This window comes from Saccopteryx bilineata, chromosome 5, assembly GCF_036850765.1.
Source record: "Saccopteryx bilineata isolate mSacBil1 chromosome 5, mSacBil1_pri_phased_curated, whole genome shotgun sequence".
Lineage (NCBI taxonomy): Eukaryota > Metazoa > Chordata > Mammalia > Chiroptera > Emballonuridae > Saccopteryx > Saccopteryx bilineata.
This window is the reverse complement of record NC_089494.1, coordinates 136,664,947-136,676,986: the sequence shown is the minus strand read 5'-3', so window position 1 is coordinate 136,676,986 and position 12,040 is coordinate 136,664,947. Positions and strand designations below refer to the sequence as shown.

The window sequence follows — 12,040 nt, the reverse complement described above, 5'->3', positions numbered from 1 at the left end:
CCAGAATCAAAAGGGGACTTCCACACACTAGGCTGATGCTCTACCGCTGAGCCAACCGTCCAGGGGGACAACACTTGTTATGTTGTTAAATGTAGAAACTCCAAGTTACTACAGGTTGCTGACAGTTCTTTGGTTGGGGTTGGAGGTGTAGAGCAAAGGGTCTGATGAAGACCTGGATGTGAAAGCATTTGGTATTTTGCATTACTGTTACTATCAAAACCTCAGGTATATCCTTTGCCTTCTTCAGGGCAATCAGTACCTGTCTGGTTTTTATCAAGCCACACAGGCATGTTCGTCTCAAATACAACAAGCACCACTATCAGACCTTTCTCATCCCTTCCAACATCAAAGATTGCATTAATAAAGGTCCCAGACAAGAAAGGATAGACAACCTGACCAAAGGGAAAGATGCATAGTAAATTTAACAAGAGGAAGACAATTAAGGTATGGTTGGTTCAAAACATACATAGTATCAAAACATCAAAATATCCTGCTTAAGGGAACATTCACTGTACATAGACTGTGTGCAGAGATATATGAAGCACAGAGAAATTAGACAAGAGAGAGAGAGAAATAGTGACACATTTGAGGTGTGTAATAAGTCCACCTAACAAGGGCCCAGATGTGGTTCTGTTTGTACTTGAAACACAAAATTAGTACAAAGGCAAGATACAATGACAATCTTGATACTCTTCTGACATCTGCTTTAAATCTGTCTTTGCACTAAGTCATTCATGTTTTTAATTGGTTTTGAGTTCATCTTTCAAAGGTTTAAAGAATGAGGTACTACACTGAACTTAGGGCGCAGCAACAAAGAGCAACAGGTACTTTGGGAGAAAGCGACCATTGGCAAAGTTAGAAATATAATACAATTTTTAAAAAAGATTTCAGAAAATTCAGAAAGAAGGGACAACATGATATCAGAACTGAAGAGCCTTTAAAACACAGTTTAAGCATGGTTTCACAGCACTAAAAATATAATTCTGAGTTTACTCTCACAAGCAACCCCACAGGGAAAAAAATGGAAAGGGCATCTCTAGGGAGCTTTGGCTAGCTCAGGAACTGCTCTTGATATGCCAGACTTTAAAAGTTCATGTGCATAATCAAAGACGATCAGAATCCTTCAAGTGGAAAATAAAAACTGAGGCTGACCAAAACAAAAAAGATAGAAAATTATATATATATATTTATTATAATGATAATCTATAGTTGTATATGATACTTATATAACTTATATATGCTATTTATATATGATATAGAATGATATTTATATAAATTACATAAATTTATATAAATTTTATATTTTAGCTATGTTCAGAAGAGACAAACTGACAGCTTACTGGGTGAAGCAGAGATAGGATTTCTTTTGTAATTTCAAATTTGGAAGGTTCTCGCTTTAGGGCAAGTTTACTGTTAAATCCCTCCCTTATATTGAACAAAAATTTGCCATTCTCCCTCTGTAACCCCAGAAACGAATAGATTTAAACACCAAAAGGTATGTCAGAGGTCACAAAGCAATGTCTACAAGCGTCTATCAGATAATGTGGATGAGTGGAAAGGCCAGACATCCAACAACAGCTAACACTGGGAGTATGGTGACATGGAGAATGCATCCCCTATCAAGAGAAATTCAAATTCAATTTGAAATCAGCGTATTGGCCAATCAAAATATCTTCAGCTTTCACCTGAGCGCCTCCAGTTTGCAGTCTTTGGGTGAGAAGGTTTCTGAGATTCATAGATGTTCAAAATCCACAATCAGTCAATAAAAATATGTACAATGAAGATATGCCATTCTAGAAGCAATTAACTGGCTTACCTGGCAACATAACCTGATTCAAAAGCTGAGGGGTCCATCTCTGTCTTCCATTCAAGTGGTTCTACAAAAACATATTTAGCTTCTTGGGGATATTTATACATAAAACTCTCCATGAACAGAATAATTTCTTTCAATATTGCTTCATTTAGAGGTGTCACTTCCAGGGTCCTGGCTCCATGTTCAGTAGCTGTCCACTGCACTGATCTGGTCAGCGCCAGGCCCATGGAGCCAATAACACTCGGAGCTGAGCTCAGCACACACACTCTATCAGAGTAGAAAGAGACAACAGAATCTACCTTTTCATTGGACAATTTTTCATTTTCAAGATTGTAAGCCAGTGCTACCCAACCCACATTCTGTTTATTTATCTTAGAGGTGGATTTTTAAATGATCTAATGGCTCAATTCAATAAAATAGTTAATTTTCACTGAACCAGCTCTAAGCAAAACTGACTAGTACTTAAGGATTTTCCAATCTCTGTCTGCCCTAAAATGAATACGTCTTTTTCATTTCCCCGGGTCCAAACAGAAACAGAAAACTCTGAAGTGGAATAAAGAATCAGCCTTTGATTTGCAGCTCTGCTGGGACTGAAGGTAATGTGAGCAATGAACACTCTTTTCAGCCGGGTCACACATTGTTTAGAATTATGCTATTAATTCTGTTATTCTGACTTTCTGCTAGTCCCATCTACATCCTGAGGAACTTGATTCTGGAAGCTCTGAGTTTCCCAAGTGCCTTCTGAATAATAGAATAAGAACATTACTGTAAAGTATAATTTTAATTTTCTCTGAAAATTGGTATACCACGTATTAATCCTATACACCAGAATATTTGAGTAATCCCAATACTGTACTCTGCCCATATTTCCTGCCCAGAATATTTTATTGTAATTTTTAACTTTCTTAAGAGCAAATGTGAAAGATGTAAGAACCAAAGGAAATATTTTTAGGCTGTTTGTCAAAATTGGTTACCAAAATAGTCTAGCATTAAAAATTAAAACAGAAATTCAAATGAAGTAAATTTCCCTTTCATTAAATTTGTCTTAAAAAAAAAGACTTTTAAAAAGGTATCGTCTGTAACATTAAATAAAAACCAAGTTAGAAAAGAAGTCTTGACTTTAATTCATAATGGATATTTAAGAAGAATAGTTATAAAGTTCAATTAGAATATAATTAGCATCCTCCCCATCATTATTATAAAAGCACAGTCATAGTAAGATTCTAGAGAAATGACTTGGGGATTTTACTTTCTGTACAGTATTAAACCTTGTAATCCAGTAACAGGGACGTCTAGCTCAGTAGTTCTCATGGAGAAGTACTGCCTGCTGAATAGCAGCAGTACATAAGTATTGTAAAGACAATTCATCATCAAAAGGAGAGGACAAGGACATCATTGGCATTTAGCGATGAGGGTCAAGAATGTCCAGTGTCCTGCAATGCGTTATCAGTCCTCCAGATAGATGCATTATGCTACAAGCTCTGAGCATGTACGAGGTAAAAAACTTCAGATAAGTAATATCTGCACCCAGAACCTAACTTCACTTTACAAATAATCACAAAGTTTTTTGTTTCGCAGTTTTAATATACACTGGATTTTCCCAGACTGCACCTATCATATCAATCAAAAGAAGTCTGTACACACTTCATATTATGTGGAACTTTACCAAAAGCTTGGCATTTTGGAAAATCCACTGATGGCTATGCTAGTCACACAATTTAAGTTCCTGTGATGTGTCTGTATCAGGTTGCACGTAGAGCTACTACACTGACAGTAATTCTGTGTAAGGCTGGAGCATCTACTTTATTATTTATTTATGCTGATATTTTACTACAATTGTTTTTCTTTTAATTTCCCTTTATTTTATAGTTAGGGTACTGTCAATGTTTAAAACTATGCATATATGTAGTATTATTTATAATTTTGGTTTCAGACTAGCAAAATAGGCATTACAATATATTGGTGACCTTATAAAGCTATAGTGTGTGTACCATTTTTTAAGAAAAGTATGAAATTATATAGACTGCATAAGGCTGGCAGTCATAGTATCACCTAGCAACTCCCTGGAAGACAATTAAAAAGTAAGAAATGCAAAAAGTTCTTCTTTTCATCATGATAAATTTCATAGAAATTCAAGCATAACATATTAGAATCTCTTTAAATTGTTTTTCTGAATCTTGTAAACCAAGAGCTGTGGCAATGGACAGCCTTGATTAGAGAAGGCTGGTTAGCAAAGGCCTAAGAAAGTCTGCGGGGGGCCTATACTCATCCCAAAGAAGAGAGATCGCGCATAAAAGGGCTTAACGAGACAGAAGTGCAGGCCTCACTGAATGAGTTTTAGAAGAAAATATGTTATATGGTGTACTTCCTTTTTAAGTATGAGAAATTTCTGATGGCTTCTTAATTTAACCAGGGAACCAAACCTACAGCACTTACTCAGCTAATTCCAGTGGTCAAAAATGGTCGGTCAGGGTAATTCAGAACAAATAGAAAAACTAACATTTACCAAGACAGGCGGTTCCCTAGTTACTACCCATTGCCAGTCCATGTGTCCTTTTGACCTAAGCAGCATGATTAAAATGGGTTCATGTGAATCCATACAGAGAACCTTGAATTAAAAGTAAGACGTTAAAGTGTAACAAAAAGACAAAAGTTTCTGTGCATGCATGCGTTTCCATAGAGAAGTAGTTTGCACTCATTTTGTCTACTAATCTAATAAATACAACAGAATTTGTTTTCCCGAGGGTCAGTTACAAGCTTCCGGTGTCATTAATAAACTGAAACCTGTTCACATATAATTTCTGCAATAACCGAGCAGAAGCAAAACCCAACTATGAGGTTAGGGGGATGTCGGCACTCTGAGATCTAGAAACGAAGCTGGTAACTTCCACGGGCTGACTCGGCCATGCCGGCATTACCGGAACTGGTGACGCTATTCAGGGAGACCTACAGAAAAAAAATTAAAATTTTGGAATTGATTCGTAAGGCGCCGGGGTTGGAGGATCAGTGTTCAAGGGTGAAGGCGGGAGGGCGTAGGCAAAGAGGACATTAGAGAGAGAAGGGGGCCTAGGAAAGAGGCAGGGAAGGTGGCTGAAGACGTAGAGCAGATGAGGGGTCGGGGGCGGAGAAGCAGGAGGTCCCAAGGCCTGGGCAGGCCGGCTGGGGTGAGGTGGGGAGGGAATGCGCAAGGAGAGATGGCTCTCCGGCTCTCCGGCTCTCCGGTCTGGGGGTCCAGGGAGACAGCGGGAAGGGCTGCCACCAGGCCTGGGAGCGGCCCCTTTCTCTACCCACACAGACGGCTGCAGAGGCCAGCAGGCCCTCGGTGCAGTGGCCCCAGGCAGCCGCCCCGAAGCAGTCCGGCTCCCTCGCCACACTTACCCGCAGCGCCTAGCTCTGCGCTGCCGGCTGGTTGCTAGGACGCGCAGGAAACAGCGGGGCCCCGCCTGCGTGCGGAGCAGCAGCGTCGCAGCCCAGGGGAGGGGAACGCCCGCCTACCCGCCTACCCGCCTACCCGCCTACCCGCCTACCCGCCTACCCGCCTACCCGCCTACCCGCCTACCCGCCTACCCGCCTACCCGCCTACCCGCCACACCGCGGGCCTGCCACACGCACTCCGGGTGCCCTTTTGCAAACAGCGTCTTTCCCCTCCCTCCTCATGACCTCTGCCCGACTCGCTTGGGGAGGGGGGAGGGCTTTCCCTGATTGAGGGTCACCGGCGCCCCTTTCGCAAACAGCGTCCTCCTCCTCCCTCCTCATGACCTCTGCCCGACTCGCTTGGGGGGGGGGGGGGGCTTTCCCTGATTGACGGTCACCGGCGCGCAGGGGTGTTCGCAGCCACCTAATGCAACAGAAAGGAAGAGAAACAGCCGGTAGAAACGCCGAGCTGCCCTTCCCCCGGGCCTCACAGAAAGGTGTGCTGGGCTGTTGCACGCAGTCTGCACCAGCACTCACAGGGCGCCTGGGGCCTCTCACAGGGTAGGGTGTGGGAGGCTGACCTGTTTCTCTCCTAAAACAAATGTGGTCGAATCATGCGCACTGGAGAAGCAGAGCCTGCGCCGCAGTCGTCGAGCTGAGAGAACTGGAATGAGACCTTTTCTCCATGTTTCTTAGTGCCTTTTACCTTTGTCCATTAAGAAAATCCTTCCCACCAGAAGACTGTCCGACAAGAGTCCCATCTCTGTAAAGCCAGTGGGAGCCGAGGCAGTGGGGGAAATATTTGGGGGAAAATATTTCAGGGGGAGGGGAGTGAGCCATATACTCTCTTGGCGTGGTGGGCAGTGAGTGTTTTGGAACCAGCGCTGGATAATTTAGGGTTGCTAGACCATTTGGAAACTAGAACTGGATTCTTTCTCTAAAGCCAAAGAGGCAGGTGTGTGATGATGTTAGCCCATTTATGACATGCCAGGGTATTATACTGGCCCGGCTCAAAAACAGCCTCTCCACAGACACATAGAGAAATGAGATTGAGGTACAAGTATTTGGCCTTTGTTTTGGGTTCTTTTCTTTCCTTTTGACAGTATGAACATTGCCTGAGTGGAATCATTTTTTAAAGTTGTTTTTTTTTTTCAGAGACAGAGAGAGGGATAGATAGGGACAGACAGACAGGAACAGAGAAAATGAGAAGCATCAATCATCAGTTTTTCATTGTAACACCTTAGTTATTATTCATTGACTGCTTTCTCATATGTGCCTTGACCGCAGGCCTTCAGCAGACCGAATAACCCCTTGCTCGAGCCAGCGACCTTGGATCCAAGCTGGTGACCTCAGGGTCTCGAACCTGGGTCCTCCGCATCCCAGTCCAATGCTCTATCCACTGTGCCACTGCTGGGTCAGGCTTAAGTGGAATCATTTTGCTTAAAGGGGCCTCTACCTCTAGAGAAGCCTAGAGTTGCAACAAATCAGAAAGGAAGATTATGTGCCCATAAATAATCTGAATTTTTTATAAAAAGAAAAGGATAGATTACTGTAATGCTGGTGGTTGAGAGCAGGCAGGTTCACATTGGATTCCAGCAGACAGTAGGTACAGGAACTGCAGAGCTGAAAAGCATTGGCCCATTTCCATTTATTAGATTCTCCCAGCCTGAGGGCAAGCAGTCAAGGAGAAACCTCTTCTGAGGCAGCAGATGAGCAAAGAGGAAAATCAGCCCTTGCTGAGGCAGGTGAGCCAACAGAAAAAGGGCCCCTCCCGCTGGTGGGCAAGTGATTTGTAAAAAAGACCCTGAGGGAAAATATCCCTAGCCTTACATAGGCTACACACACACACACACACACACACACACACACACACACACGGCTCTGCCACCCGCTCACGTACTAATCATGCAAAATGCAAGCCAGCAAGCCTAACAGCTGTTTTCCCAACAATTACACTCTGAGACAACCACAATACCATACCTGTAGACCTGAATCAGGTCACGAATGGTTGAGGGTCAGAGTCCAACCTTCAAAGGGGAGGTGGGGACCAGTCCTAGAAACAGGGAACTCTTTTGGGTTCTTTATTTCACTTGCAGATTTTAATCAGCTATGTAATATGAGAGAACTACTGGGCCCAGACATCTACAAATTTCAGGACTACTAACTTTGGTTTGCAGAACTGGAAAAAGCTACAACCCATCAAGATCTGAACCTCTGTGTGATCACTTACAGCAGTGGTCCCCAACCCCTGGGCCATGAACCGGTACCAGTCCACAGAGAAAGAATAAATAACTTACATTATTTCCGTTTTATTTATATTTAAGTCTGAACGATGTTTTATTTTTAAAACAATGACCAGATTTCCTCTGTTACATCTGTCTAAGACTCACTCTTGATGCTTGTCTTGGTCACGTGATACATTTATTCGTCCCACCCTAAAGGCCGGTCCATGAAAATATTTTCTGACATTAAACCGGTCCGTGGCCCAAAAAAGGTTGGGGACCACTGACTTACAGGTTTACCTTGTTTTACTGTGCTTTGCTCTATTTTGCTCCACAGATGTCGCATTTTTTACTAATTGAAGGCAAGGTCCTCCACCAGCAAAAAGATTATGACTCACTGGCCTGACCTGTGGTGGCGCAGTGGATAAAGCATCAACCTGGAAATGCTGAGGTTGCCGGTTCAAAACCTTGGGCTTGCCTGGTCAAGGCACATATGGGAGTTGATGCTTCCTGCTCCTCCTTCACCCCTCTATAATGAATAAATAAAATCTTAATCTTAAAAAAAAGAGAGAGATTATGACTCACTTGATTGTGATAGTCTGGAACCAAACCAGCAATATTTCCGAGGTATGCCAAGTGTCAAGATTTACCATTGCTTTGTCTGATGGCAGAATTTGAATTTATTAGCCTGAGATTTTTTCCAAGAGAAAAGGCATGTAATAATATTGAAATTTGTAGAATTCCATATGGCTTATTTCAGTTTTTCCTTGCCATGTTGAAGCACTAGCTAGACTGGGCTTCAGCTCTCAGCTTAAGTGACTACCTTCCACAGAGTACTACCTCCAGCCCAACAAAGCCTGTGGTCACTCCCAGCAGGACCTACCTATCTCAGTAGTCTGACCTATTGCCTGATCCCTACCCCCACAGTGAGCTCCGAGAAATAGGGGCCTTGCTGTCTCTTCCAAGTCTAGAGGAGCAACTACATGAGGAAGGAGCAAAATTGATTAATTATCTGGTCAAAATGGCTTGTTACCTGGCATTCTTTATTGAGTCAGACATCAGAAAGGTGTCCCTGTACACGGTTGGTAGAGCCAGTTTTGGTGATTTGAAGCAGCTGTGTCCCAGAAAAGGGCCTTCAACCCTGAGAGCACACCCAGGAGTTTGCTATAGCAGGGGCCTTTCCCAGACCTGCCTGCAGCTAGAGCATGGGCATGTGACCCAGTCCTTCCAGTGGAACTTTAGAGACTCTGCCAAGGGCTTCTGGGAAAGATTTTGAAAGTTTTTGACCCATCCTTGCAACTTTGTGTCAGTTAAATATGCTCTGTCTAGCACCCACCCTGTCTCAGGCCAGCTCTTCTGGTCCATGGTAGAGTTCGGCACAGCTTCTGCGTGTTAGTCTGATAGGGCTGCCATAACAAGGTACTACAGACTGGGTGACTGAAACAACTGAAATGTATCGTCTCACAGTTCTGGAGGCTAGAAGTCCAAAATCAGGGTTGGTCATTAGGAGGGCTGTAAGGGAAGGATCGCTTCCACGCTTCTCTGCTTGGCTTTTTCATGGCCATCTGCATAGTCACATGACATTCTTCCTGCATGCCTGTCCCTGTGTGCGAATTTCCCCCTTCTCTAAGGATACCAGTCATATGGTTTAGGGCCTACCCTAATTGTAATGCTGGTGGCCGAGGCCGGGCAGGTACACAATGGATTCGGGCAGATGGTAGAGGAAATGTGGAGCCAGAAAGCGTTGAGTCATTCTCATTTAATAGATTCTTGCAATGGCAGATGAGCAAGCAGGCAGAGGAAACCACCTCTCACAGCAGCAGGTGAACGAATAGCAAAAATGGCCCCTCACAGAGTCGGGGAAGCAGGCAATCCACAGCCCACTATCCACCCTGAGGGTAAACACTCCTAGCCTTACACAGACTATACACACGTGGGTGTGCCACGTGCTCACGCACTAATCATGCAAAGTACAAGTGAGCACGCCTAACACAGCTGTTTTCCCAACACTAATTAACTCATTTTAACGTGATTACGTCTGTTAAGACCCTATCTCCTATAATGTTGTATTTTAAGATACTGGCACTTCAGCATATGACTTTCCCCGGGGTTGGGGTACAGTTCAACACACAATAAACAGAGGAGTTAGCAGGTTTCAGGAGCCCATTCATCTGTGTTAGACTAGGGACCACTGGTGTGAGGCAGCCAACAGAAGAATTTACAAGCCTTAACCAGGATAAGGTGACAGGCAAGGCTGGCTTCAGTATCCAATATCTCAATCAGTAAAGAACTGAGGGGGGTGGAACCTTGTAAGTCTTATGAGAAAGTACCAGTGGTTGGACTCAGCTGGTTTGTACTGGTTACGTGGATTCGATACCTAGCTTTTCGTGAGTTCAGCAAACTGGTTATTAAAACGGCACTTGTAATCAGGGCTCTCTCTAAGGTGGGCACCTGGGCAGCTGCCCAATGTGAGAATCACAAATTTACATTCTTTCCTCTTTTTTAACATTCATCTGTACAACAGCGCATTCTAAGCACCCCTAGTAATGTTCATTCTGTCCACAGGTGAAAAAAATTGCAAGTGAGGACGCCAGTCAAAAAGCAATATGGAAATATCTTAAATAACAGTTTTATTGTTTTTTTCAGGTATTATTTAATATTTGTTCATTAATATTTTAAAACTCTTTCTTATAACATAATCTAGTTTTGTGTACCTCTTTTATTGTTATTATTTAAGTATTAAATGCATGAAATAATAAACTACCTTTTTTTTGTATTTTTCTGAAGTGAGAAGCGGGGAGGCTGAGACACAGACTCCCACATATGCCTGACCAGGATCTACCCAGCATGCCCACTAGGGAGTGATGCTCTGCCCAACTGGGGCATTGCTCCATTGCAACTGGAGCCATTCTAGCACCTGAGGCAGAAGCCATGGAGCCATCCTCAGCGCCCGGGCCAACTTTGCTCCAGTGTAGCCTTGGCTGTGGGAGGAGAAGAGAGAGATAGAGAGAAAGGAGAGGGGGAAGGGTGGAGAAGCAGATGGGCACTTTTCCTGTGTGCCCTGGCTGCTGGGCTGACCCTCTACCACTGAGCCAACTGGCCAGGGCCAATAATAAATTACCTTTTGGTATATCATTTTTTATACTAAAAATGGTCATTAGAGCAGAGAACCGGTTGATAAATTATTTGAATCCCACCACTGGAAAGTACAGTGACTTATATTGTACAGTAATGGATTTAGGTCTCATTATGGAATGACGTTGCTTCTCAGGATATTTCAACAGGAATTTAGATGATAGAAAATCTCGGACCTGGCCAGTGGCTCAGTGGATAGAGCATCCTCCTGGAGTGTGGAATCCTGGGTTTGATTCCCAGTCAGAGCCCACAGGTGAAGTGACCATCTACTTCTCCCCCTCCCCTCTCCCCCTTCTCTCTCTCTTCTCCTCCTGCAGCCAGTGACTCACTTGGTTCAAGCATGGTCCCAGGCACTGAGGATAGCTTTGTTGGTCTGAGCACATCAACTTCAGGCATTAAAAATAGCTCAGCATTTGAGCATTGACCCCAGATGGGGTTGCCAAGTGGATCCCTGTGGGGGCACATGCAGGAGTCTACCTCACTATCTCCCCTCTTCTCACCTTAAAAAAAATTTCATAAAGTCTGATAAAGACCAGATTCCCCAGGTTCTACCTCCCCTTATAGATGAAACCAATAATCAAAGAAGTCCAGCCTCAACTGCCTCCCTGTGACCAAAGCTATTTCTCAGTGATACATACTATAGACCAAGGCTCATGGTCTGGTAATGAAATGGCTCTTTCTCCTTAGATTCTAACCTTGTAGGCATTCAGTGATTTGATAATTGCTCTTTAGAACGACTTTATATGCCTGGCACTCTGTTGGCAAAACTGGGTTATCCAATTCAGGTAATGATATTGCCCCAGAACAAGAGACTCATTTCACAGCAACAGAGATACAGCGATAGGCTTATGACTATGAGAGCCAGTGATCTTACCCTGAACCCCATCACCCAGAGGCAGCCATTGTATGAGGGTTGTGGAATGACCTGTTAAAGTTTCACCTGTGCCAGTATGGCACAGCACCTTGCAGGGTTGGGTCTCCATCTTCCAAGATGTGATCTAGGCACTTACAGTTGACAGACAGGCAGTGCAATTTTTCCCTTATAGCTAGAATTTGTAGGTGTGCAAACCAAGGTGTGAACGTTCTCACCACAACTCTCAGTGATCCACTTGGGGAATTTGGGTTTTTAGTTCCCACAACCTTGGGCTCTGCCAAGTTAGAAGCCCTATTTCCCATGGGAGACTTGCTTACATCAGGTAACAGAGTAAGGATTCCAATGAGCTTGAAGCTGTGACTACCACTGGCTACTCTGGGGTCCTCATACCAGTGAACTAGTAAAACATCAAAAACAATAAAGAGTTTTTGTGCTAATCAGGTCATTGACTGACCATGATTACAATGAGAGCTGAGATGCTACCACCCAGAAGGAGGATGTTTAGAATCCAGGGGTTAGGGTATTCACTTGGCTAATGCTTAGTACTTCCATGCCTTGCAAGAACTGTGATCTGGAAATCAC

At 43.6% G+C, this 12,040-nt stretch overlaps 1 protein-coding gene across 3 annotated transcripts in view; it reads right to left on the bottom strand.

Annotated features, from left to right (window-relative positions):
* The window catches only part of ODAD2 (outer dynein arm docking complex subunit 2), a 225,820-nt gene extending 220,571 nt beyond the window's left edge, over positions 1 to 5,249 (bottom strand). For 2 of the 3 annotated variants that reach the window (XM_066280409.1, XM_066280410.1), the window contains exons 1-2: positions 5,192 to 5,249; positions 1,817 to 2,080 (exon numbers count right to left, since the gene is read on the bottom strand). In XM_066280409.1, coding sequence (XP_066136506.1) covers positions 1,817 to 2,040 — 224 coding nt within the window. In that variant the 5' untranslated portion in view covers positions 2,041 to 2,080; positions 5,192 to 5,249. Of the gene's footprint in view, positions 1 to 1,816; positions 2,081 to 5,191 lie in introns of those variants that run through there. The other variant, XM_066280411.1, reaches the window with a different exon arrangement.
* Positions 5,250 to 12,040: the final 6,791 nt, after the last annotated feature.